Source organism: Talpa occidentalis, unplaced genomic scaffold (genome assembly GCF_014898055.3).
Source record: "Talpa occidentalis isolate TD23 unplaced genomic scaffold, MPIMG_talOcc4v2.1, whole genome shotgun sequence".
Classification (NCBI taxonomy): Eukaryota; Metazoa; Chordata; class Mammalia; order Eulipotyphla; family Talpidae; genus Talpa; species Talpa occidentalis.
In genome coordinates, this window is record NW_026555331.1 from 86,783,236 (window position 1) to 86,810,962 (window position 27,727).

At 39.6% G+C, this 27,727-nt stretch overlaps 1 protein-coding gene across 7 annotated transcripts in view; it reads right to left on the bottom strand.

Annotated features, from left to right (window-relative positions):
- The window catches only part of SLC25A13 (solute carrier family 25 member 13), a 170,434-nt gene that overhangs the window by 94,868 nt on the left and 47,839 nt on the right, over nt 1-27,727 (bottom strand). For 4 of the 7 annotated variants that reach the window (XM_054692375.1, XM_054692372.1, XM_054692371.1 and 1 more), the window contains exon 4: nt 6,188-6,315. In XM_054692375.1, the coding sequence (XP_054548350.1) occupies nt 6,188-6,315 (128 nt within the window). The remainder of the gene's footprint in view (nt 1-6,187; nt 6,316-27,727) is intronic. The other 3 variants (XM_037508135.1, XM_054692374.1, XM_054692373.1) reach the window with 1 other exon arrangement.

Genomic DNA, 27,727 nt, shown 5'->3' on the forward strand with positions numbered 1-27,727 from the left:
ATATATCATCTAACAAACTGTGTAACTTCTTTATTATGTGTGTTTATTTTGTTCCCCCTGCTAGATTGACAGCTTCAAGAGAGGAAATATTTGTTTTATTTATCATGTATCTCAAGTGATTAGAACAGATGTGGTACATAACAGTTGCTCAATAAATGTCTGCTGAATTAATCTGTGGGATAAATACATGCATCTGTGGAATGAAAAAAATTAAGTAATCTCTTTCTCAGATATTTAAGGTCATCTTTATCAGGATTTTAATTTACCTTCATGTTGTACTCTTCCCTGAGTTCCAGTCACAAGACCGCCCCGTGAGGCCCATCCCCCACCACAGTCCCTCCACTGTGCTCACATGGTCTCCCCATCTCAAACCTGCCTATCTCCATCCACTTCCAGGTCTATTTTTGAACATCGACAAATTTTGTCTGCAAGAGTCTTGAAAATTTTTATGAACTTCCTTTTTAAGCCATGAGGAGGCTCACCACCTTAAAAGATGGACCTGGGTCTGTCTTACTTTTGAAAGCAAGCAACACTTAGCAAAGTATTTTACACTAAACAAATGCTAGGTACAGTTGCAAAACCTCCTTTGACAGATGGGGAAAGAGCCCATCTGCTGGTAAGGATGGGATGGTCAGGTATTCACTGACCCAGTGAATCCTGGCTCTCAATCCAGTTCTCTTTAAATAACACCACCCTGTTTGCCAGAACCTTTACTCACACTCCAGCCCTGTATCCTATCACAGGAGAGAGTCCTAGAACATACAAAATTCCTAATTGCAAACAGCTGTGAACATATGCAGTAGGATTTGGGAGAAAAAGTGCCACATTTATCTCACACCATCATACTGCCACCTGCAACCAGGCTTAATCATTTTGAAAGGTTGAAGGCAGTTAAGGGTTCACTGGAGACAATCAGGCCTAACTGGATTTCTTGGAACACAGACACATCTACCACCTACATCTTAAAGAATAAAGAGGAGCACTTACCAGATATCAAGGCTTACTATAAAGCTGTAGTAGTGCAGACAGTATAGCACTAGTAGTTCTAGGTGAAAAAGATATCCATGGGGAGGCTGGGGAGAGTTTGACCCCCACTAAATGCATAACAAAAAAGTTCTAGGAACACTAAAATCTAAATCTGAAAGGAAAACAAAAACCCAAAAAGAATATAGGAGAATATTTTCATGATTTGAGGGTAAACAAAGATCTCTAAACAGGACATAAAAAGCACTACCCATAAAAGAAAATGCTGATAATTTGTACCAACACTGATAATTTGTAAAATTAAGAACTGATATTTCTCAAGACTCCAATAACAGAACATATAAGTCACAGAGTAAAGATGTCTGTGAAGTAGATAACCCACACAGGCCTTTTATCTAGAAAACAGGCATACCACCACAGGAGACATACAAATTGACAAGAAGTGTATTTTTAAAAGTTATATACCCCATTAATAATCATGAAAATAAAAATTAAAGTCACACAGTGAGGTATCGCTAAAATAAAAGTAGTTGGTGGACCTCCCCTGGTGGTGCAGCAGTTGAGCACTGGGTTGCGAGGCTGCCCACAGCCTCTGCAGCGCCAGTTCGATCCCTGGCCACTGGCGAGGGTCCCACCAAAAAAAAAAAAAAAAAAAGAAAGTAGTTGGTCAAGTGTTGTCATAGACCTGGAATAATTGGAACTCTCTGAAAATGAACTGGTCTGATCACTTTGGAAACTGACTGATAAAAACATTTCCTATGACCCAAAATTCAAAAATTCCGAGAAATTCCTACAAATACACACACACATACACACATACAAAAATGTAAAATACAACATTTGCAACAGCTAAAGCTGGAAATATGCAAATGTCTATCAACAGAACGAGAAGATAAATTAGGATGGGATCAAAGAGATATTATATAGCAAAGAAAGAGACTAAACATCCTGTAAAGGTGCTAGCTTTTAATTACACAAATCTAGGCAGTATCGTCTACGACACATCTAGGCTATATGATATAATATTGGGACCATCATCACATATGAAGTTTGCCATTAAGCAGAATGTCATCAAGTGACATGTAAAAGAAAAAAAAAGATAAAAACAATTACTATTATATAAAATAGGTTACAATGTAAAATTCAGAACAATTTTTTCCTCTACATATACAGAATCACAAATTAATAACTAGAATTCTCACTTTATAATGCTTTCCTGTTATATACCTGTTGGTATCTCAAAATACAAAAATCAGGCATCAAAATAAGAAAACATGATGAGAACAAGAGTATTGGAGATACATTTTCGCTCAAAGGAAACAGGAGAATATAATGAGCTAGATATCAAAGAGATAAAATTGGCCTAATCAAGATCTTTTCATTGTAGCAAACATAGGGAGTGATCTAGACAGGAAAAAATGGTAAATATAAACAAAGCCTCAGAGAACACAGGGCAAGGTCTTACTGAAGTGTGACACTCGATTATATGCCCCTTTACTCCATCTGATTTTTGTTTAGTGTGTAGCAGAATCAGCCTTAGTGGAACTTGAACACCGCCAGCTTACTGACAAACACTGGTGCTGACGGAGCGTAGTCATCGAAGCCCTGCTTCAAACAGGCTCCGATGTGGAAACCCAATATACAAACAGATAAAGAGTGTAACCACTCCCCTCCTCCCCACTGAATGAAAGGCAGCCTGGCTGACCCCGGGGATCTGAGTCCATCCCTGCAGCCCACAACATGAACCTGTCTTGGTGCAAACACAAGGCTCTCGATACCACATCTGACTGAGACAATCGGAAAGGCGAGACAGCCCATCCTCTCTCACCACCTGCACTTACCTTTCCCAAAGATGCATACTCAGGTAGACAGCCTTCTGAAACGCAAAAAGGTTATTCTTGGGAAGGATTTACAGGGACTGAAGGCAGCACCCATGGTCAGAGTGCAAGTACATTCACCTCAAAAAGACTCACAAAAACAGCCAGTCAAGTCACACATAGACTGGCATGATCTAAAACTGTGGCTTTATGAGAGCAGAATTGACGGGATAAGTCCTTTTTTTGGTCCAACTCATTTTTATTTATTTATTTTTTTATCTTTTCAACGCCATATGAGTTCCTGGAAAACACAGTTTTTCTACAAAGATACCTACTGTCACAACACTCATTAGGCAGCCTACCCCACCCTCCCATACGCTTTTAAGTTACTTGGGCAAAGACTGTTCTGATAGCACCTACATTTGATGACTCTACCCCACCCTATGAGAAATAGTAAAGGAGAGTTATTATTTTGCAATTTGATGGCCATTGGGGTAACTTCTTTATATTATGACTATCTCTTTCAGATTAATCCTAAATAGGGATTAATGGCTCACTTGTTTATGTTTTGTGAGACAAACAAAACTGCCAATGGAAGAAGGGTCTTGGAAGGAAGCAATGCATTCTTCTGTAACAGCTATATGCAAATGATGATGCAACCAGAATTTCAACTCTTTGGAAGCTGCAATTTTTCATTTCCATCTCTTATTCCTTCAGAGACAAACCAATGTTCAAATAACAAAGATGACAAGCAAACCACTGGCTAACTGGTCAGTAGTTAAGTTGCAAGTTAAAAATAAAGGGCTTCCCAAAAAAACAAAAGAAGGAAAGAAGAAAAAAATTCTCTTTTGTTCTCTCAAGCTGCTTTTTTTTAAAATATTATTTTTATAAAGGCCTTTATTTCCCACCTTTTTAGGTGGTAGATCTATTAATCCTCATATAGTTCTGTAAGACAGCCATTACATCCCTGATTTCACAGGAAAGGAAACTAAGGTTTAGAAAATTGAAATGCCTTCTTCATCAACAAACTCCTAATAAGAAGTAGAAACAGGACTCTTACACCATCACCTGCTTCTACACCTCAAAGATGACTCATTTCCTGCCTGTGCTTTTTCACCTGTTTTATTCTTCTAATCACAGTAACAAGTATGTACCTCTCTGGACCCCTGAAATGTCTTCCTTCCTCCACCAGGGCTGGTGGTATGGCTGGAGCCACCAACTTCCCTGCCACACACTGGCAGGACTTCATTCCCAGGAAGGGAAGACTGGCTAGAATGAAGGAAAACACCTGCAGTACATGTCTCAGCCCACCATCTCTCTCCCAGCTTTCTCCCATTCCTCTATCCCCACTTGCTGTGGAAGAAGATGTGAAAGAAAACGCCAGAGCTGAACTCACTCAAACTTACTGGATTGTCTTTGCTCATCTCAAGGAAATGCTACCATAACATTTTCATCAAACTGGATTCCACCGGGTACTTCAATACCACCAGGAGCTAGAGGCTCATTTATAATGAAGATTTCAATGGCAGGCATTTTTTACTGGTGCTCCATTGAAAAGTTATGATTACAGTGATGCTAAGAGGAATTAAGTGATGGACAAGGAAATAAATGAATCATTCTAGGCATTTAAAAATGTTAAATAATCCCCAGAAAGCATTAGTGAGAAGCAGCTGGGCTTCTAGATTATATGAAACAAAACCTATTTTGCTGCTGCCCTCCCTGATATAGCCTAAAAGACTTGGCCATGTCAAAAGATCACAGAGAAATGGGTGAAGGGGATGAGGGCTGTTAGAGTAAATCTATTATACTGCTTTACCTATACTTGATGTGGTTATTATCTTCATTTCTGATAAGGAAAATGAGAACCTGAGAGGATAATTAACTTGGTTCAGAGACAAAAGTGGCAGAGCTGGAAAGTGGCTAAGAGTCTCTAAGAACTATTTCCAGAATACATGGTGCTGTATTACACCATCTGTATTTCCCCCACCCCATCTGTACATTTCCCACAAACCATCAAATTAGACAAGCCCAAAGGTCTGAGTGAATCAGAAACTAGGAACAAAAACATTTAAAATGGGCACATTAGCCATCTCCTCTGGAAGGGCAACCTGTATGCAAAAAAGGGCTCCCAAATTCTCCACAGACAATAGTCTCTATAAGACGCATATGACATATTCAGGACACGAGATGGTCCAAGGGAAATGTTACATTTTGCCAAATCTTTGTTTGGAGGCCAATTTATTTTTTATAAAGTAAATGCCATTGCCCCCTACTTCCTGGTCTTCCCTTTCTTCTAAAACTTAAAATATTGCAAGGCTTTCTGTAGCTCTGCTGCTAATCTTGGTGAAGATGATTTGGTCTTTTAAATTAAAGAAGGCAGCAGCTCTGCAAGCAGTGCCAACACAGCTGTGGTGGAACAGTGTTCAGAGGAACAGGCTCTTCATTTATCACCCTCAACTAACACCTCAGGCAGAGCCTGTGGTCTCAGCTATTCCATGAGGACCAGGTAAGGACAACAAGTACAGCAAATTACATGAGTAGCTTCCATTCATGGAAAACTTATTAACTTCTTCATTCTGGCAGTAGACAGCCCTATCGATTATGAAGGGGATGGACAGAAGTCTGTCTACTTCTCAAATTCCACAACCCTGTGAAAAGATCATGCCACATCCTCCCTTATCTTAAAACCAAGCCAGATGTCTTATTTGGTTCCCCTATATTCCTGCTATAAGTAAAACCATCCTATATTTTTCTTTTTCCTTCTGGCTTATTTCACTGAGCATAATTCCTTCTAGCTCCATCCACGTTGCTGCAAATGGCATGAGTTTATCTTTTTTGATTGCGGAGTAATATTCCATTGTATATATATGCCACATCTTCTTGATCCAGTCATCTATTTTTGGGCATTTGGGTTTAAGACATCAGTGTAAAAAGATAATAACAATACAAAACACAACAAAACAAAAACGGACAATTATAAATCAGAGACATCCTGTAAGGGAGGAGGCGGGACAGGGATCAGAGGGAGGGAGAGAGGAGCTCAGGGGGCTGTGGTGATGGTGCATGGGTGCCTTGGTGAAGGAAATTCAATGGGGACTACACCTGGAGGGGCGGGGAAGGGGGTGGGAAGCAAATATTATTTAAAAATGAACAATTATGTAAACAAAAATAAATAAATTAATTAAAAAAACCAAGCTAGAGAATCAAAACTACTTAGCCAGAAATGAATCCTTTTTAAATAGGAAGGCATTTGAACTAAAGCACAAAATTAATGAGTTATCTTTGTTAGGAAGAATATACTAACAATCATTTCCATACACTATACGGATGTGTGTGGGGGGGATGTTCACACATACCAGCACTTATGTAACTGCACACGCACTCACCACGTCCCTTACCAAAAGTAACTTCTCCTTTGCCAGCTTTGTCAAACAGCTGAAAGGCCACCATAAACAAAGCATCCGGTGCACACAGGACAGATTCAAATGCTACAAATTCTTGAAATGATATTAATCTGCAACACAAAACAAGCACAAAACAGAAACTCAGTAATTTGTGGAAAACAAAAGCACACACAAATATATACTAATGAAAAAAAAAAAACAACAACAGAATATTATTGTCAAATATAAAATTAAAAATTAAAAATACTTTCAAACACTTAGCATTTCTGTTTACATATAGTGGACTGAAATGATGATATACAGAATCTAAAGGGCTATGATAATAAGTTAAACATAACCATTTGACCCAAAATACCATTTTTGTTTCAGATTCAGACTTGGCTTTAGGCGTGCTGTTGTATTCTAAAAATAATACTTACAAACATTAGATTAAGATGTGATTGTGGAAAAGCAAAGTAAAGCAGATTTGTCATTCATTAATACTTCCACGCAATATTTTAAAAATGATTCATGAGATTCATCCATTACTGCTATCTAAAAGGACTGAATGATGGTGATATGGAGGATACAGGAAGAATACAGATAAATCAGATGTAAAATTGACCCCCAAGGGACTTTCAGTCTAGTAAGGCAGAAATAGCAGCACACAGGAAGGACAAATCACACGACAGGAACAATACGATGCTAAGAGAATTCTGGTAGGAAATCAAAGACAACTACCACACAAATGGGAATGTAAGTTGGGCCTTCAAGAAAGAGTGAAACTCATATGTTTCGTGATGGACAAGGTACAGAGGGTACTTTAAACAGAGGAAACACTGGAGAGAGCCAGGTTCACGAGAGCTTAGAAGCATACAAGGAAAATGGTGAGGACACAACTTTGGATAGTAGAGGGCACAAAAGAGAACGCTGTGAAAAAATACTGGAAACACAGGACCAGAGGTGACTTTGAGGTCAAGGGGGCCTGGTCAATCTTCTCTAGGAAGCAGGGAGTGATTCAAGCGTCTGAGCAAGGTCAGGACATGATCACATGTGTCCTTCAGGAAGAGCACAACAGGCCGCAGATGCTTTGACTTCTAAGAAGTAAACAGATCCATAAAAGCTTTTCCAGGAATGGTCTTTGCCACTATTTTGTGTTTTTAAATGTCCACACATCCAATGATACATTGAGATAGTTCACGTGTCTGGAAGATAGTTATACAGGTAAGAAAGAAAATGTTTCTTTCTGCATGCTCTGCATATTTCACAGAACATTTCATTACTTCTGAACAGCTAAGAAAGCACATTTTTATACAAAGTAAGTTAACTAAGCCCTTTTCTAGTATGTCACCTGATTATACTAATGTCATAAAGGAGAAACTGCATGGTGGTTCAATATGCTATATTGTATCATTCACAATCCAAAACACCTCCTTATGCATAGGAACATCTAGAAACAGCATTTGTTACAGGACAGTACCTATCCAGAACAGTTGTCCTATTTCACTGGGAAACCTAGGTTTAAGCAACACTGGCAAAGGGGAAGGCAGACAAATTTGAGTCACACATTCTTGGCTGGCCTCAAGGAGATTACGAACTGTCAGGGGAAGAAGAAGAATTATATGCATATATATCAACTAGAATGCAAGGGCTGAAAGTCAAAACTAGAAGAAATCAAGCACTATGGCGCACAAAAGGAAAAGTGGTTCAATTTGCCTAGAACTGAGGAATGTTTCATGCAGGTGTGGCATTTAAAGGACAGATTTTAAAGTTGGAAAGATCTTAGACATCAACTTCCTTATTTTACCTTTGAGAAAATTAGAAGGTTATGACTGTAAGGTGAGTTTCTGGCATTTTGGGCCATAAACCAGGTGTCCTAATTTCCATTTAGCTGAGATAGAATTCTAGCTGGCTTGCAAAGATGAAAAGAAGAAAGAAAGGAGGAGAGAGGGCATTCCCCAATGGGGAAAGGCAGAGCAAAGTTCACAGGTGAAGACTTATGGGGACCCACTCTGTGTCTACAAGATCACCAGAGAGGCAATGCAGTAGGACCAGGAATGCCAGCCACCCATAGAAAACCTGTAAGACCAAGTTACACAATCTTGACTTTCATGCCAAGAGTGAGAAGTCACTGAAGGCTTTGGGGTTAATAAATATTAGATTCAGATCTTTGTTTCTGATAAGGAACTGAAGTGAAAGAAAAATCTAGCAGAGGGAAAACAAGATGTGGGCTGTTTAGCCTGGCAGTAGGAGCCTAATCCAGAGCTAGAGCACTGAGAATCAGAAAAGGGAAAAGGTCCGAGAAATACAGTGACAGCAGGAATTACAAAACTTGGTCCCAAAACTTCTAAGTTGTATAACTGAGTGGGAGGATGATAATATCACCAAAATTAAAGAATAAAAAAGAGAAAGAGAAAGAGGACTTGTGACAGGGTAAGACCAAGTCTGACTCGTAAATGTGAGGTACCAGGGACAATGAAGCATTGTGTCCAACAGGAAACCAAATGGACCAGTATGGAACCCAGGAAAGAAAAGAGGCTAACATGGATAGAATAGTGCTCCTACCCTGCCCCACCTAAAATAGTTCTCATTGCAGTCCTTTCTACTTCAGAATGTCATCTTATTTGGAAATAGGGTTGTTGTTGCAAGTGTAATTAGTTAAGATGGTCTTTGACAGAATCAGGCAAGCACCTATTTCAATATGACTTATTAAAAAGGGAAGTTTGGACACAGACATGCACACAGGGAGAAGCCCAGTGAAAAGGAAGCCGGAGGTGAGAGGGAGGCTTATAAAAACCAAGGAAGACCAGAGATTGCCAGCAAAACACCAGAAGCTGGGGGAGAGGGGCACCACAGGTTCTCCCCGACAGCTCCTAAAGGTACCATGCTGCTGCTGACATCCTGATTGCAGGCTTCAGAGATGACACATATCTGTTGTTTTTTTAAGCCACCTAGTTTGCAGTACTTTGTTAGGACAGCCTGCACAAACTAACAAGGAGGCCAATATCGGAAACACAGATTTGGGAGTTTTCAAAGAAAGGCTACTTAAAGCTGTGGAAGAACCTGCCCAGAAGCATTTCCATTAGGGGTGATGCTCCCCACACTCACCATCACAGCAGCATGGACGGGAAATGTGTTTCTATTTCTGATTGTTTACTTTCTTCTCGCCACCAGCCCTCACACCCACTACCCCTACTGAGGGGGCATCACCAACCACACAGCGACACTGCCCAGCAGCTTAAGTTGCTGGCAGTTTGTCCAGGCAGAAAACAATTATATTTGCTAAGTTATCCCTGCACAGACATTAGGTTTAAAGCAAACCACACAGTGCTACCTACAAAAAGCACATTAAAAAAATTAATCGCACGAATAAAGAACAGCTTAAATACAATGAAAAGAACATCTAACCTCTCTCAAAATAGTATAAGAAACCTGAAGATTATCTATATGCATGAACAAATCCTCCTCTGGCAATGTCATTGTGGTTTCATAACCATAACTGGCCAATGAATGCACTGGTATTTTAGGCACGTTACAGATACCAAAAAGGTATGTAATTTGGTAATCCTGTTAGATACAAGTATACATCTATGTAGGAGGCACGCAGGTAAACCATGAAATCATAACGTCTTACTGTTCATCAAGATCATTTCGGGTTTTCAAGGTAATCTGACTAGAACACTATCAGAATAATTACATGGTACTATATTCATTTACAGCAGGCTATCTAAAAACATTTATAAACATATATAGTTTTTTTTATATAAACAGTTCTTTAGTCTTGCTTTACAGATTTAATGGGTATTAGCAGAAGTTACAACAAAGAATACAAGCTTAATCAAGTTCAGACCTGGCTGGTGAGCTCACTCAGTTCCTTTTCCACCCTTACCTTCCAATGCTTCTTTGACAATTAGACGCCCTTTAAAACAAATCACATAACTCTGATGAGCTCTGACTAGTACCTAAGGAACAGTACTTGACACTCCAGTATGAGCCACCACTAGTGGCTCACCTACAGCCACTAATAGTAGAACTTGGGTCAGCGACACACAAGCAGAGGAGTTACCTGCTCACAGGCCTATGGCACTCAGATCTAGGGAGAGCGGTTTCTAAGGACCCCATTCCATGACTCTGAGGCTACCAGAGATTTTTTTTTTTTTTAAGCAAGTCATGTTTGTTTTCCAAATCACTGGAGTTACTGTTCTTTCTGAAAGCCATTTATTACAGCAGCAACTTTACAGCTCCTTTAAAGTTCAGATAAAACACTGCACTCTACTATCAAATACTGAGCCAAAGAGTAAAGGGATTAAAAGTGGATTACAAATCTGTACACTATGCTTGGGGCAATGTAAGATCATATATCTCCTGAACACACAGACACTAAAAGGATACATGCCAAAATGATGACCTAAAGTAGTATAACCCAGTTCTCCCCACCCCAACTCAACTTTACAAGGGACAGCTCTGAGCTTGGAGATACTCAGAACAGAGTATGTGGACAAAAAAATATATCCTGCAAAAAGTCTTTAAGGGATACAAAAGAACTGGAGATAAGTTACTCAAAGAATTCTGAAAAGATCGCTAAATCTCCCCTCCTACAAGAAAGGAGGAGGCAGAGAAAGTCAGTGAAATTAGGAACAGGACATCAGAGGGAAGCCAGGACAAATGGAAAAGAATGTCTGCCCGGCAGGAGAGGTCAAATGTGATCAAGGAGAGTTGGAGGCGGGAAGGGAGGGCCAACCACCAGAGTGGGGTCTCAGCGTCTCCTCAGGCTGGACATGGGCCAGTGCTAAGAACACACAGAAGTGCAATCTCTGCTTCCTATGAAACGGTTGTCTAGGGGGACAGAGAGCCAGGAAGCCAAAAGGAACCCTGGAGACAAAGAGCCACAAGTAGTGCGGACCCAAGCAGTGGGCGGTGTGTGCTCACATCAGGACAGGAGACAAAGATCTGAAATTTTTAGTGACATGAATTTGTACTTCAGACTGTTTAACCAGGATGTTCAGTGAATTGAAGGGAAAGGAGTTGGGGAGATGTGTTGGCTGAACCCAGGAAAAGCCGTGAGGACCTGAGGAATAAAGAAGAGCTCCTCATGGCAACGAGACGGATGTGTGTGGCGCTGGGCTATCGGAGGACAATTTGACAACACAGCAGGAGCCTAAAGTTGCCTTCACCCCTTAACATCAGAATCCCACTTGTAGGAACATATCCAAAAGAAATTATTGAGTGTGTACAAACTTCTATCAACAGGGATGCTCATACAGCATCAATAACAACAGTAAAAAAAGGTAAACCACCTCCATAGGTGACTGACTAAAGGAACATTCATACCTAGGACTACTCGCCAAGTATTAAAATTTTATAAACATAAAAGTTCATGTTATCAAGTAAAAATTCAGTTAAACAAATGTATATAAACAACCCCATATTGTTAAAAGTAGACAAAAATAAAATTTTATACAACACAGCACAATGAGGTATTGGCAGTGGTTATTTCCAAGTAGTTAAATTATTATAAGTTTAAGCTTTTGCTCTTTCCTGCTCATATTTTCTAATCTTCTCCATCATACACATAATGTATTATATTTGTAATGTGAAGAAAATAAAACTTTACATGAAACAAAACAGCAAAGGACCTGAAACTTGAGTAGTAGTGGAAGGAGACTAAGAAGTTGAGGGGGAAGGGAGGAAGTGGGTTAAAAAAAAAATGAAGGCAAGAGTCACAGAACTCTGGCTACCCAAGGTGGATAACATCCAGTTCTCTTCCTCCCTGCTGTTGCTTATTCTTGCTCAGCAGTGGCTTATACCCCATGTGGTCCCTTTCATCTCCTGCTTGGCTCCTATCTCCAGGCCAACTCTGCGGCTATGAAAGTTTAAGCAACTGCACATAAGGATCTGATCTGTTCATACTTCAGGAAGTCTGGTCGTAGACAATGCACCATATCAAAATTCAATTACCACTTTTACTTAAGGTTCCTAACCGCAAGAGTGATTTGCAAAAATAACTTCTTCTTATAACCTTCTTCCGTGTGTTACAACAGAAGCCAAACAATTGTTCAGGATTAATGGCGGAGATAAAAGTAAAATCTAACTCCAAAAACAGAGTTCCAACCACCAGACCACCCAGGTACAAGTAACTATGAATGCTAAGGGGGAAAAAAAAAAAAAACAAAAAACCCAGAACTGGGTTCTCCTATGATCACCAATTTATCAAAGAGCTTTAGCCCCCATGATTTTAACATCTTTATTAGCTTTTGGGGCTTTCTAGCTCTTTTATCTTCCTCCCAAATACCCTGCAAATCTATACAGTTCAGGCCACCAAGCACATGTGTACGCTGCACCTATTATATGCCAGGCAATGCCCTAGGCATTAAGGAGACCATAAACTTAAGGAAGGCTGACAAAATCCATGTCCTCAAGGAATTACATCCTAATGGACAAGGCAGGCAGTAAGCACAAACACATGGACAGAAAGAAGATGACTACTATACTGCTATAGACAGGATAACATCTAGGGATGCTTTAAAGCCTTGCTTCTCACTCCCCGTGGACCTACCGAATTAACTTGAGGAGACCTAAGCAGCCATTTGTTTTTGTAAACTTCTCAAGTGATTCCACCTTGCAGGCCAGGCTTAAGAATGATAGGGTTGAGAGAGAGGAAGCTGCTTTATCTAAAGTGGTCTGGAACTACTTCTTAGGAGGAGGTGGCGTCAAGATGTGAATGATGAAAAGAAAGAAGCACTGGGAGGGCCTGAAGGGGGTTTTGGACAGAAGTAACCTCAGCACCAGGGCCAATACCAAGATGAACCCGTCTTGGCAGGGTCCATGGGGCAGGGAGACACCAGAGGAGTTGTCTGGCAGGAAAGCAGAGGAAGGGGAAAGTGCGGAAGGAGGTGGGATGAAGGAACATGCAGGGGTGGTGTGACCTCACTGAGGGAACACCAGGGACAAGGTGGAGCCTGGTGTTCAGGGTGCAGCAGTCAGTTCCCTCAGAAGTAGCTGCAGTGGCTTGGGGCTGGGTTGTAGCAGGAGCAATATAAATGAGAAGTGGTAAAATTCAGGTTACATTTCTCTTGACTGGGGTAGTGTTGGTGGGGGTTGGGGTGGGGAATGGGGAAGGCTTGTCCTAGAAGTCATAGCAGTTTCTAAAGCTCAGAGGCAAGTCAGGGGCCTACTGGGGTGGCCTAGGGCAGCGGGGGTTATAGCAGCCAGAAGCAGAGTGGAGGCCCTGAAGGAGGAAACCATAAATAAATACTTTATTTAATATGCTATTAGATGGTCAGTGAGCAAACAAATTAAGCCTCACAGTCCAATTACCTAACTGTGCCACAGTTGTTCTTATTAACATGCTCTAGAAAGAGACAATGGCCTATTACCAAATCTTATACTCTAAATCTTATACTCTTATACTCATATACTCCAATATGTGGAAAGAGATCCAAGTGTTAGTTTTCCTCTGCCCAATGGCTGAACAACCTTGCTGGGTGAGCTGGAGCAGACCTCCTTTCCTGACCTATAAAAAGGTGTTCTCTCTGATGCTTTCCACTCTATAATCCCATGTCTCCCACTTCAGGTAATGGTGAGCCATCCCGTGCCCATCTGGCTCTTCCACCCGCCTGGCATTCCCTGAGTGCATCTGTTCTGAGGCCAGCTGGGCTGCTCGGCGCAGGCATGCACTGGGGTTCAAGTCTCACTGCAGCTTTTGCCAAGGGCCTATTTAAATTCACTGACTCCAATGAAATCTGGCAGATTGAATATTGTTCAAACAAGCAGGCTACTGCCTGGCTTTAAAAACCTATTAAAGATTTTATTAGCAATTTTACTGTATTGTTATCATGAATTTCAGCTATAAATACCACCTCTGCAAATATCGCTGGTTCCATATTGCCAAAAGATGATAAATGTTTAGGTTCTCCTAACTGCTAGCTTAACTTGGCAGGTGACAGACCATACTTCCAGATCGACCTGTCCTGGGCTGCCTCACAGTTCACACCAAGCAGCACTCAAGCCACCCAAGGTCAAGGGTGCCAACTAGTGGTTTATAGGGGGCATTCCTGTGCCTCCAACATTTTCTTTCTTATCAAAGGGATCAACACATTTAACAGGTGTAATTCATCCCTATCCCACATTTATTCTGATAATAGTTATTTAATTACACTACAAAATTCCTTTCACCTATGCATCCACTTACACCTCATTCCTCTTCCTCTCTTGTTAAACAACCACTATGTGTTACCTCAGGAGAACCTATCCTCATGACTTAACATCTCCCTCTAGCCCCATCTTTTAACCTTTGAGTTCTAAGAAAGTTTGTGGCCATCCCCCATAAGAAGTGGTACAATACTAAAGAAAAGAGCGCTCCATGCTTTTTAAAACTAGAGACAAATCATATTTTTGATCTTTGCAAGTCTCTATATGAATGTCCTGTTATTTCCTAAATACTAATAGATGTCAAAAATAAATAAAAAGCTATCTTATTATACTGTTGTTGCTTTGTGTAGTTACCAATATTAACCGCAGAATTTAATAACATTCATCACAAATATACTATATTTAACAATATTGTGCATCATTTTGAGAAGTACACAAAGATTCAAAGTTTTTTAAAAGGAAACATATACTAAGTGAAAAACATGAACAACTCATTTTAACTTGGGGATTGCCTTTGGGGGATGACAAAACCTTGCGGGAGGGGCAGGAGGCAAGCAGTGGTAAACCATTTTTGGGAAATCAACTTAGGTGAGGCAAACATAAATCTCGGCTTCCTATATTTCCCTTTGTTCTTTTAATTAAGGTTGAATAAGAAGACTTCAACTTTATTAAAATGGTAATTAACAGAAGCATTAAGCTATACAGATGCTATTTTATCATGATGCACACCTGAAACTTATTAAATGTTATAATGCAATGTTGCATGCATTAAAAAGTGCTTAAGTAAATAAAAATAAAAAAGCAAAAGAAAATGGTAAATGAAGGATCGTGGGGGAATAACCTGCAGACAACAAACCAGTAAGTGAAAATCCAGCAAGGACACAAATTGTCAGCTAACATTTTTTCAGTGCCCGTGGTGTGCTGGTTGGTCACTGCATGATGTAGCAGGTCGCCTGTTAGATTGCACTGCACAGCAGCTCCTTTCAATGTTTCTTGTGGAGCGCACTCTGCCAAATCCTTTGTGTATGTGACTTCAGTCTCCAGTCTGATCGCTCCCTTGGTTTACAGCTAAAATGCATATAAAGAAACTTTCCACTCGAGATTCTGACCTAAACAGAAGACAGCTTGAGGAACAGAACTGTCCCTTGTAGACTTCCAGCAGCAGCCCACATCACCTACGGATGTTCTTTGCTCAAAACATTATTTTAAAATACCAAAAATTGATTGAGTTGAATGATCTTTTACTAGGAACACAATGTCTTTCCCAATGTGTTTTTCTAACTCTCTGAAGCAAGGTAATGATGATTAAAATGGTATTCGAAAACAAGTAAAGGGCATCTAAGAACAGACACAAAAGTGACAGAAATGAATGTGCTACATTTTTGTGTCTGTCAATGCCAGATCCCTAGTTAGTCACTCTGTTAAAAAAAAAAAAAATCAAAATTAATAAGTAATCTAAATTAAAAAAAAATACATGAAGTCAAGTTTTACTGATTCCTCTTCAAGAAACACATAAACATTTATTTTCCATTCAGTTATAAATCGTACATTTTGGATACACACCAAAAACCTTTTTTGATGTGATCATAACATAAGGCCCTGACAAAGCAAAAGTTAAATGACTGAAATAGCCTTTATTTTTAAAAATAAAATTATTCATGGTGTAGGCAAGAAGAAATAAAAGTGCAGAGGCTTGAGCCAATATATCACATACACACACCAAAAAAAAAAAGCCAACATTAATATCTGCTGTGCCAGCTGAATTCAAATTAACCCAATTTTACATGTTAATTAAACCAGTTATTTTCTTCTTATTGTATTTTTGCTTCTTAAATAGTAGAGTCTACAAGTGATTCCCAACAGACTCGTTCCAACAACAATGACGTATTCATTTACTTCTATTATGACCATACAATACAGTAACTGAGCAGTAATTTTTCACAGTCAATTACATGTGTGGTTCTTTATGCTTAAAGATGCTGAAATAATGTGTACTATAGAGCCATATGCCTGAATCTCGAGTCTGCCTGAGGCAGTTGCCTGGGTAACACATTTTCTCTCCGGTTTAGCATAACCCTTCATTGAATATCATTAGATGTCATTAAGTAGCAAACATTAACATGAACTTCAATACACTGCTTAGGTAGAGTCATTTTATCCATGTAAACAAGTGCTCCATCATTTATAAGAAGCTTAAAATGGATTATGATTTTCTGTATTTAAGACCATGAAAAAGAAAAAAAAAAAGTATCCACATGTTGATTCCAAATTGAATTTGCAGAAATTTCCAATAACATAAGAGAACTCGGAAATTCAGAAGTAACACTTCTCATCAATAGGGTTACACTAGTCAATGTAAGCAATTTTTGATTAGGTTTTTAAAATTTGCTCAAAGTTGAAAATTAATTCCATCAGCTGCCATCTCAGACCATCAGTTTTATCCTCTTCTAACAAGCAGGAGAGAAAGTACTTGAGTTCAGTAAAGAACTTGATTTTAAAGAATAAATTGCTTAAAAATCAAGGCATATAGTAGTAAAGAGAAAGTATAGACTGTATCATGCATTATTTAGGATGCTTTAAATATTAAAAACTTAATGAAATGTTATCTAGTTTTAGAAATGGCAATCTGTGGTTTATACAGGATGTTCTAGAGTAATGCCTACATTAGGAGTCAATCATTCCCAGTAATCTCCATCAGTCTTCCACCCATGCCACCCCAAACAAATAGCCAACTCTGCTTGTGCTATAAACACATTCTCCAGTTCAGGTTCCCCTCTTCCACCTTCCCAACCAGACTGGCACTCATAAACCATGGAATTATGAATTTTCTGAGATACATCATCGTGCCATTTAAACCTAAACTCAGCCTATAAATAATTACAATTTGTTCTCTATCATTTGCATGAGAAAGGGTCTCCAAGTTTTCAATGTTGATCTTATAAGAAAAGAAAATGAATCATCAACTGTCACTGCCACCTGCAACATGCTTTTTCACCTTTCCCATTATAGCAAGCATCCAAAAACTGTATGTCAGGGCAGAAGAATTCATTGAGGTTTGGAAGGCAGCCCCCAAACTGTCCACAGTCAACCTAAGAGTAACTAAAGAGAAAGCACTAACAGGAATACATGAGTTCTTCCTTCTTCACACACCTATTTGCTAATCTAAAATAAGATACAAATAGCCACACAAAATGAAGAGATTTAACCTGGGGAGGCCATGCCTCTTCTTCCCACTGGTCCACAAATATTTATGTAGCTATTTACAAAATTCAATAAAGCCTTAATCACCATGCTCAGTCAGTCAAGGGGCTGAGATGTAGTTGACAAAGAAAAAATTATGATATTAAGTGTATACTTCATTTTAGATTCAGCAGTCTGCTCTAAAATGAGGTGAATCATGAGAAACAAATTGATAGCAAGGCTGGATCATTAAGCAAAACATTTCAAGACAGACTGGGATCACTGCAGACTCAATAACATCTTTGATGCTTCCATAAAAATTTGTGTTCTGAACAATTATCTAAGATACTCTAGGGGTTCAAATAAAAATTAAAACTAAATTATATATAACTGGGAAAAGGAGCCTAATACTTGAAGAAAGATTGTTAATTGAAATTGAATTAAAAAGTAATTTCTGCTTAAAATATTTATGTAAGTAGTGTTTCTAGGTTTTACCCAGCATCCAAAACAAACTAAACGCTATTTCCATCCCTATCCTCAACACAGTAAATTAACATTTACTACATGAATATAATTTGCTTAAGAACTGGTACAAAATCTGGTAAAGAAAAAACATATTTCTCAGGTTTAATTATGTTTGGTATTCAAATAATCATGAACAAAATACAATGAATTTCACCTATTAACAGGCCACCCATGAAATGTAGATTATTATTAAAATAACCAAAAGCAGGGCCTCCCCGGTGGCGCAGTGGTTGAACTCTGGGTTGCGAAGCTAACCTCAGCCTCTGCAGCACCAGTTCGATCCCCGGCCACCGGGCGAGGGTCCCACATGGCGCGCAGCCCTCTCCTGCCTCCTGCTGCTCCCCTCAGCAGTGTACTTCCTTGTTCTGTTCCCCGCTCTGGTTCTGGTGAAATCTCTCACCCTCCTGCGCTTCTGACTGTACCCAGTGCTTGCATAAATAAATAAATTAATTAAAAAAAATAAAAATAAAAAATAAAATAACCAAAAGCATTTATTATAACTGGGTCAAGTCTACCTAGGTATATATTTAATTTTTTTTATCTAGAAGAATCTATACAAATGTTGAAAAATAGGTATGAACAGAAAAATGATCTGTTCAACATGTTTCCACATCCCAATCCACACTATCTCTGCATTCATTAGCAAGTCCTATTTCTAAAAGTCTCATAACAATACTAAGCTTTTTTTAAAGCAGGCAATTACAACACAGAGCAGCAATTGTAAAGAATAATCAAAATTAGAAACTGTTGGGAGTACTTTATATTTTTGCAAAAGCAAATTAAGCTACAAGACTTTTGAGACTCTCTTGCTTTTTCTAGGTACAATTATTGCTAATTGTGGAAAAGCAAAATCAGCGTTTTTAATTTTCAGTAAGTTGGTTACAATTTTACTTCCTGACTTAAAAAAAAACAAAAAATAGAAAAAAAAATCCCTAAAAACTCTAGAAACACCCATCAGGAAATCTTAAAGCCATAGAAACAGATTCAATATGAACTACATGTTCAGCCAAGCCTCAGTTCTTTCAAAGCTTTTCCACAGATAGAAAGGCAATGCCATTAGTGAATTTTTAAAAATTATATTCTAAATTAATAACTGGAAAAAAGAAGATATATGGTTGCACTTATTAAGCCTGCTGTAGAAAAGTGTAACTTACCAGACCATCTGCAGAGATGGTATGAATAGACACTAAGGGGGATGGGAGTCAGCACCCAGTGGTATCTGTTTAAAGTCTTGGCACCTGCTTCTAATACCCAGACTTCACAGGGTGCTGAAAGAGAAGGGCAGGAGTCTCAAAAAGGATCAAGAGCCTAATCCTATGGGTAGTTTCCATGATACAAAGAATTCCTCAGAGTAATTTCACAAAATTAGAATGACCCCAAACTACTGTGGTACCAGCCTATTTGAAGGGGATAAAAGTGAAAACAGGAGAAGAAAATAGGTTTGCTAAAAGTTTCAGCAACTGTTACCTAGACAGACTGCATAAATTGTTACAGTGCTCTTGGGAGAAAAATGACAACCAGGGATTTTAACATGTTGAATTTTAATACTGAAACAGAAAGAGACCCTGAGAATCTTGTTTCCTTGTCATCTTAATAATACCTCACATACTCACGGCATTTTATGTGTCCAATCCATTCAAATTCATTTAAAAGGTATTGATGGAGTGCTATTATGTGCCAACTACACTGCTAAGGTCTGCAGATTCAGCAGTGGGAAAAAAGAGACAAAATCCCTGTCTTCAAGGAGCTTACAGGCAAGTGTGTATGAGAAGGTGGAGGGAGAGACAATAAAGTAATGAATAAAAGTCTTACATTCCATGATAACCATTATGAGAAACACCACAGAAACACCCAAGTAAAAGGGGAAAAGGAGTGTTACAGGTATAATCTAACATAATAAGTCCAAAATATAATTAAAATAAAATAGCAAGCTAAAGGACAGCTCCCCTAAGAAGCTGAGTAAATGTCCTGGGGGAAGAGGAAGGGCTAAGGACTGCAGGTGAGACTAAGAATGGTTCGTTCAAGATGCAGTAAGAAGACTAATGGGAATGGAACGGAAGAACATCAAGAGATGAAGTAGGAGTAAAGGAAGGGGGGAGTTGGCACTGTTAAGGGCTTGATGGCTTGGGCAACGCAGTGAGGACTATTGCTTTTACACTGAGTGAAACAGGGAACCATAAAGTATGGTAAGCCAGACAGAGATCCAAGGTAGATTTTATATCAGGACCACTGGCTGAATAGAGTGAAGGGAAGCAAAAGCAGAGGCAGGGAGACCAATCAGGAGGCTATTACACTAATCAGAGTGATAGTCATGACTTGCACAATGGCAGCAGCAGCAGAGGTGGTAAGATGTGGTCACATTCGGGATATAGGGTAACATTCCTCCATAATGATAGACATAGGATCAAAAGTACTAAATCACAGAAAATGCCAGGTTCTACTGTTGGCAGTTCAAGTATTTTCCAGGAGTGAATATGAAAGAGAAGCCAACTGGGGGCACACACCAATGCCCAGTTGCACTGCATCTGAGTGTGCAATGCTATAGAGTAAATTAATGAGATTTTTAGTATTTTTTCTCCCTTTTTGGGGGGGTCATTTAATAGTTTTACTAAAAATGTACATTTAGATGAATCTGAAGGGAAAATAAAAGTGAAGGAGAACTACAGTGGTATGTACATGTGTTACCCTGTTGTCCCTTTTAAGCATCTTTACCAGCAGCTGATGCATCGCCACCTTTTCTGGTGTGGGCTGAGCAAGGGCTCTACACTATAAATCAACATGGTAAGTCTTTTTCTAAGCATCGCCTAAAGGCATGCCCTGGTCAGAGAGGCTCCAACAGTCAGTTTTTCAGAGAAAAACTGTCAGTTTTTTAAGTTTATGAACTTAAAATTGGATATTTCTTTATAGTTTGTCCTGTGCACCCTTCAGAAACAAGACCAAGTAATTGAGCTTGTCTAAGAGTTGCCACTGGAACTTTTCTTATATTGGAGGCTTGGGTCCTTCACCTCTGGGACCCAAGACTATTTCCAGGTAGAGAGGGTCAGAATCAAGTTAAATTGTAGGACGCCCTAATTGTAGGACATCTTAGTGCCACAGGACTGCTTGATGTGGAAAAATATACAGACATGTTTGGTGACATGAAATGTTCTTTGTGAGTAAGGAGAGACACGCAGGAGGAAGTGAATTTTTCTTGCTTGGGATCTTACCAAGAGCAGACTCAGTAGAGCAGTGGCAGAAAACCTAGGGAGAGTGGAATCCAGCACGAATGGGCAGAGAGGAACTGTAGAGGGGCCAGAAGAGACAACACGCTAGATGAACTTTGCAGACAGAAGTTGGGCAGAAACCTGGGCTGGGGGAGGGGGAGGGAGAGGTAGCAGAATCTTGAGAAGTTTTTCTTAATATGGGAGGCATACTGGAAGGTTCATGAGCTGCCAGGAAAGATCCCGGTCATGGGAAATAAGAGGGTGAGAATGCAGGAGAGAGAGAAGGATTGCTGGAAGTAAAGTGAGAAGGAAAAGCATACAGATGTTATTTCATTGGGTAACAAAACACAAGTGTTCACAGAGCAAGAAATAACCCTGTTTAATCGGATGAGAAAGTTGACTCAGAGAGGTTTGGTCACTTCTTTAAGATCCCAGAGCTTTGAAGAGACTTAGTAAGATATTAAATGTGGTTTTTTCATCCACTATCAGTATATCTTCCATCGCATGATGCTTTTCCCATTTAAACAATCTGCTCTGAGGGCAGCAGCTACCAGAGAAAGGAGAAGGTGGATGAGACATGTAACAATGAAGCACTACTCCTATGTGAGTGGACAAGGGAGACATCTAGCCTTGGAGGTGTTTGGTACAAGAAAGAAGGGAAACAATAGGAAATAAAATATCCTGAATGAAAGTTGATCTAGTTCATGATGGTGTATCCAGTTTTCTTGACAAGAACCCTAGTAATAGATGGTCTTGAGAAATATTCTTATGATTCAAGTAATGTAAGCATTAAAAGCAACGGTACCCAAACTTTACTGGGAAAATGATTCAAAATGTATATTCTCATACTATGCAGCCATTAAAATGAATGAAAATTTCTTTACATATTTATACAGAATCATTAGTATAGTTAAGTAACAAAGCAAGCATGTATGTGCATGCATGTGTGTCTCCTGTAGACTAATATTACACTCATATTGTGATGGTTAGTTTTATGTATCAACTTGGCTGGGACCCAGGATTAACCATGTCCAGATTAAACATTACTTCTGGGTGTGTCTGAAGGAGTATATGCAGACATGATTGGCATTTAAATTAGTGGACTGAGTAAAACAGCTTGCCCGTGCCAACTCGGATGGGCATCATGCAGTCCCTTGGGGAACTGAACAGAATAAAAAGGCAGAGGAAAGAATTTACTCTCTCTGCCTGGCTGAGCTGGGATAGTCATCGTATTGCTCTCAAACTGGAACTTACACTTATGGCTTTTCAGGTTCTTAGATCTTCAGATTCAGACTGAACTACATCACTGACTTCCCTGGATCTTCAGCTTGCAGACAGCAGACAGTAGGGCTTCTTAGCCTCCCCAATCACATAAACCAATTTCCCTACTAAATCTCTTCCACACTCTCCTCCCCCTATCTCTCTCTCAATCTCTCTCTCTCTCTCTAATCTCCTATTGGCTCTGCTTCTCTGGAGAGCCCTGAAAAACACACATGTCCATGTGCATATTATATATATGAACACACACATATATAGCCTATGCACATGTATTTAAAGGAGTACATACATCTATATATATATATGTTTACAAAGCTGCCTTTTGGACATAAGTGAGGAGAGAAATATGATTATGAATATATATACATACCAATATACTTATAATGGGGGAAGAAATATCCTGTGGAGGAAAACTCCAAAACTAAAGGAAAATGGAGTAACCTAAAAAGTGGGAGTGGGCCTCCCTGGTGGCACAAGTGGTTAAAACGCATCCTATGAAGCTGTCCGCAGCCTCTGCAGCATGAATTTGATTCCCGGCAGCCAGGGAGCAACCCACATGGTGCAGCAGATCTCTCCTGTCTCACCCGCTGCTCCCCTCAGCAGTGTGCTTCGGTCAGTCTGCCTGTTCTGTTCTCCACTCTGTCTCTGGTGAATCCTCTCACACCCCCCACCCAACACCTCTGGCCTGTACCCCAGCTCTTGTATGCATAAATAAATAAATCTTAAAAAAACATAAAATAAAAAGTAGGAGTAAGGAAACAGGGTGAAGGGGACAGGCATATCAGGTCAAACTTCTCTGGGTATACCAAGCTCCTGTTATATAGATTTGACTTGGGAAACATATGTTTTACATATTCAGAAATTAAATTAAGTCTAAAAGAAAAAAAGCAATCCCTAAAAATTAAAAACAAACTGAAACGAATGAACCTAACCATATATCAAGTTGGTGGCAAAACCACACAGAGAAATGAATTATTTCAAATAACCTTAGAACACAGTATTTTAACTGTATATATTTAGTGGGATATAATCTAAGCACAAATAGAGCTGAAAAGAAATCTTAAACTTCATTCAGTATCTAATTATTAGCAGTAACACTGGTGTTATTATTTTGAATATATCCCATGTATAGCAAATATGTAATTCAATGAATGTTGCTGGTAACCAAGATTTTGATGAAAGAGTAGAGATAAATACAGAAATAAAAAGATTCTTTGAACTTAATTTTGTCAATTTAGTTTAAGTTTGAATTCGAAATACCAGTATGAACTGAAGTTTCCTCAACTTCTCCACCCCTACTAGCCATTGAAAATGTTTTAAAGCAATGGCAACTCAAAAATAAGAAACACATCTCAAACCCATATCGTGGCCTCTAAATATAACTGCCCATGGAAAAGAATAAGGACTCCATGGAAAAGTAGTTGATTCCCAGTCTGGAGTAAGAATACATTAAATAACATCTTGTTTTGTCAGAAAGCAAGAAAGCTATCAAACATTAATTGAAACTATCAAAAAAGGACAAAGGAAAACATATAAAAAGTTTCCCACTGGCCAAAGATAAATATAACTGAGTAAAACATGTCAAATGTATTTTTTTAAAAAACTATGAACTCATAATACTCAGTGTTAAAAAAAAAAAGGTCTCCATTCCCACACACACACATACAAAAAAAAAAAACCCTAATTCATTGAATCCTTGGAAGTTATTACAGTAGCAACTCTTTATGATGAAAATTGGCTCAGATCAAGGAAGTAATCTGGTCAACTCCTGTTCCTAACCCAACACCCCCCAACCTCCAGAAATCCAGACCCATACATCTAACAACCTAACTTCTCCAATTGCATGTTGAACAGGCACCTCAGTATAAACAAGTCCTAAAGAATTCTTAGTTTTGCTTCCAAATCTACTCCTTCTCCTAGAATTCCCTCCATTGCTTAAACTGCTCTCTTCCATAACTCATGTTCAATTTATCAAGGAAACCCCAACCCCAACCACTTCTTACCATCGCCACAACAAGCCTGCTAGTCTTCTTCCTTTCTTCCACTGTTGCTACTTCATTCTCTTCTCTACAAATCAGTCAGGAAGATCCTTTCAAAATTTAATTCAGATCAGGTTCATCCTATACTCAAAACTCTCCAAAGTCTTCTACTACAACTTAGAATAAAATTCTACAAGATATATATACTCTGGCCCTTGGACACCATTATGACGGCTCTACTTCCCTGCTCACCACTGCTCTCTCACCAAAATGGTTTCCGTGTTGATTCTCAAACACGCAAACACCCTCCAGCTTCAGGTTCTCGGCATCTGTTATTCTCTCTACCTAGAAAGCTGAACTCAGATTCTCACATGGCTCACTTGCTAATGAGATCCCTTTTCAGAGGTCATTTTTTAAGAGATCCTACCTGCCCACCCTACAAACCACAGTATTCCAGAGTCCACAGTCACTCACCAACTCCTCTGGCTTTAACAGATACCCGCCCCTATAGTACATGTCTATGACTCACATTGTCTATTTGCTATATGAGAGCAAAGGCTTATTGCTTGTTTAGAACAGTGCCTGGCATATATGGGCCTCCCTGGTGGCCTAGGGGTCAAGTCTCAGCTCTACCATAGCTACTGCCTGAGTTCGATCCCTGGCCAGGGAGCTGACCCACATATGGCTCAGCAGACCTCACCTGTCTCGCCCGCTGCTCCCCTCAGCAGTGTATTTCAGCAAATCCGAATCTGCCTGTTTCTGCTCCCCACTTTATCACTGGTGAATCCTCTCATCCCCTGCACCTCTGGCCCACACCCACACTTCTATGCAAAAAAAAAAAAAAAAAAAAAAAACCCAAAAACAGTGCCTGGCACATAGATTGATATTTGTTAAATAAATTAACTGAAATTAACCTGGATTTTCTTGCATTAAGGTTCTTGCAGATGTGTAAAACAGACCATTTTACCTTACCATACATCCTTTATTACAAAGACTAAGTTGCTTTATAATTTCTATAAAAATTAAACAGTGGTCTTATCCCTTCTTACTTTTTCAGACTGAAGATCCCAAAATCTTTACATTAGATTGAGAGAAGCCTCACCGTCAAAAACCTTCATTAAAGTCTGAGAATCTCACCTATTTACTAGGAAGTGACTCATTGACAAGTACGCCACAATCAATGGGAATATTAATAGGTACTAAATCCCCTCACGTTTTCCTTTAGGAATTCCTCACAGCTTAGTGCAAAGACTGTTTTAATTTAAGCAACTGCCACATCCTGTGCCTATGACACTGACATTGGTACAGAAATAGATGTGCACAGAGCCAGGAAATAGCTGACATTTGATTTTCTTTCTTTTAAAATTTTAGATTTGAGTTTAAAATGCCTATGGTGCAGAAAAAGTAAGACCAGACAACCAAACAAGGGAAAAGGAATAGAGTTTGCTCTTTCAAATATTTTCTGAGCACCTTGACATGCTAGAATGTGGAAAAATGGTTGGTATTGTAAGTGGCCTAATAAAGATAAGACTTCTGAGAATATGGTTTGCAATGGCACCCCAAGGTTGTCTAAGAATAGTAGAGGGGAAACCTGTTTCAAAAACTTTCGCTGGTTTAAAAAAAAAAGTGAGAAACTTGAGGATGACAGTTGGGGTAACTCTCACAGAGGTTTTTGGTCCACCTTAAGTTGGACAAATAATTAGTCCCAGGGGTAAAGAATCTTGCAAAGGACCTCAGCACTTCTAAGCAAAGACACATGCAAAGTACTTATGCACAGCTCCATTTTTAATATTTTTATCTATATGAAGGAAGTTTCTCAGTAGAATAGACTGGGCACAAGTCAAAAGGAACTAGGTTCAAATCCTAGTTCTACTACTCACTATCTATAATATGACTGAGTAAATTATCTAAATTTTGATACTGTACCTCCCTTTGTAGGTACATGGTGAGAGTACCTAATTTGAGGGTTTTTTTTTAAAGATTTATTTATTTATGCATACAAGAGCTGGGGTACAGGCCAGAGGTGTGGGGGTGGAGGTGAGAGGTTTCACCAGAGACAGAGAGGGGAACAGAACAGGCAAATCGACTGAAGTACACTGCTAAGGGGAGCAGTGGGTGAGTCAAGAGAGGTCTGCTGCACTATGTGGGTAACTCCCTGGCCGGGGATCGAACTCATGCTGCAGTGGTTGCAGATTGCTTCATAGGCTGCGTCTTAACCCCTTGCACCACCAGGGAGGCTCTAATTTGTGGATTTATAAAATAAGGATTAAATAAAATGGGTGGAAATTGCTAGCATCAGATCTGAAACGCTGTACATGCTCAGAAGCTATCTGTTTCCTTTACCCACTGACTTAGCCCTCTAGTGAGAAACATCAGCTGAACTCTAGTCCCACAGAATATTTTTGCTTTAGAAGTTATTCAAGTGATAATAATATTGTCCCTTCCCAGCACGCCCCCCTCTCAGCAAAGATTCCTCTCTCCCAGAAATCATAATCTAGAGTTCACCAAAACTAATTCACTCACAGCTCACCCTTTATTACCCACAGGTAATCCCTACAGGGTTCTACACGCCCTCTATTCTTTCACCACCTCCCAGAAACCTTTCCACAGTGCCCTCTGGAATTCACAGTGCATGGTGAGCAAAATCTCACACTCAACCTCCTCTCCAAAGGGATTCCTTTCAGAGGAATGATACGTAAATATCCCTTCACATTCTTGCTGTAACCAATATCCGGCTCTTCTGAGGCTAACGCTTGCTTCTGCCGTCCCTCTTAAGCAGTGATGGACTTTCCTCTGCAGTCCAGGAGTGCACCAGGTTTAAATGTAGGGTAGGTATATTCCTCCTTCCTCACAGCTCTTCCAAGCTTCCATCCTTCTGAAGCTCCCACTTAAATACTCACATCATCGGACTCACTACACCACCCAGCAGCCCTCCTTGTTTCGTCACCTTATAATTCCGAATTTGCGTTCCCCTCCCCCTGACCATGCTTAGCTCCTGGTTCAGAGACTGTTCTCCAACCCTGCTCCTGACTTAATTCTCAATATTTTCAGTGTGCTGATCATTCAAACACTGAGGCCTCCCATTACTTGAAAGATCTTCCAATATGCCCGTCTCCACCCTTTTTCAGTCACTCACTCCAAGGCTCAGACTCCAGACTTCTGCCATTTCCAGTAACTGCAATACTCCTTACACTTTACTTCATGATTCTCACTGTCCTCAGTGACTT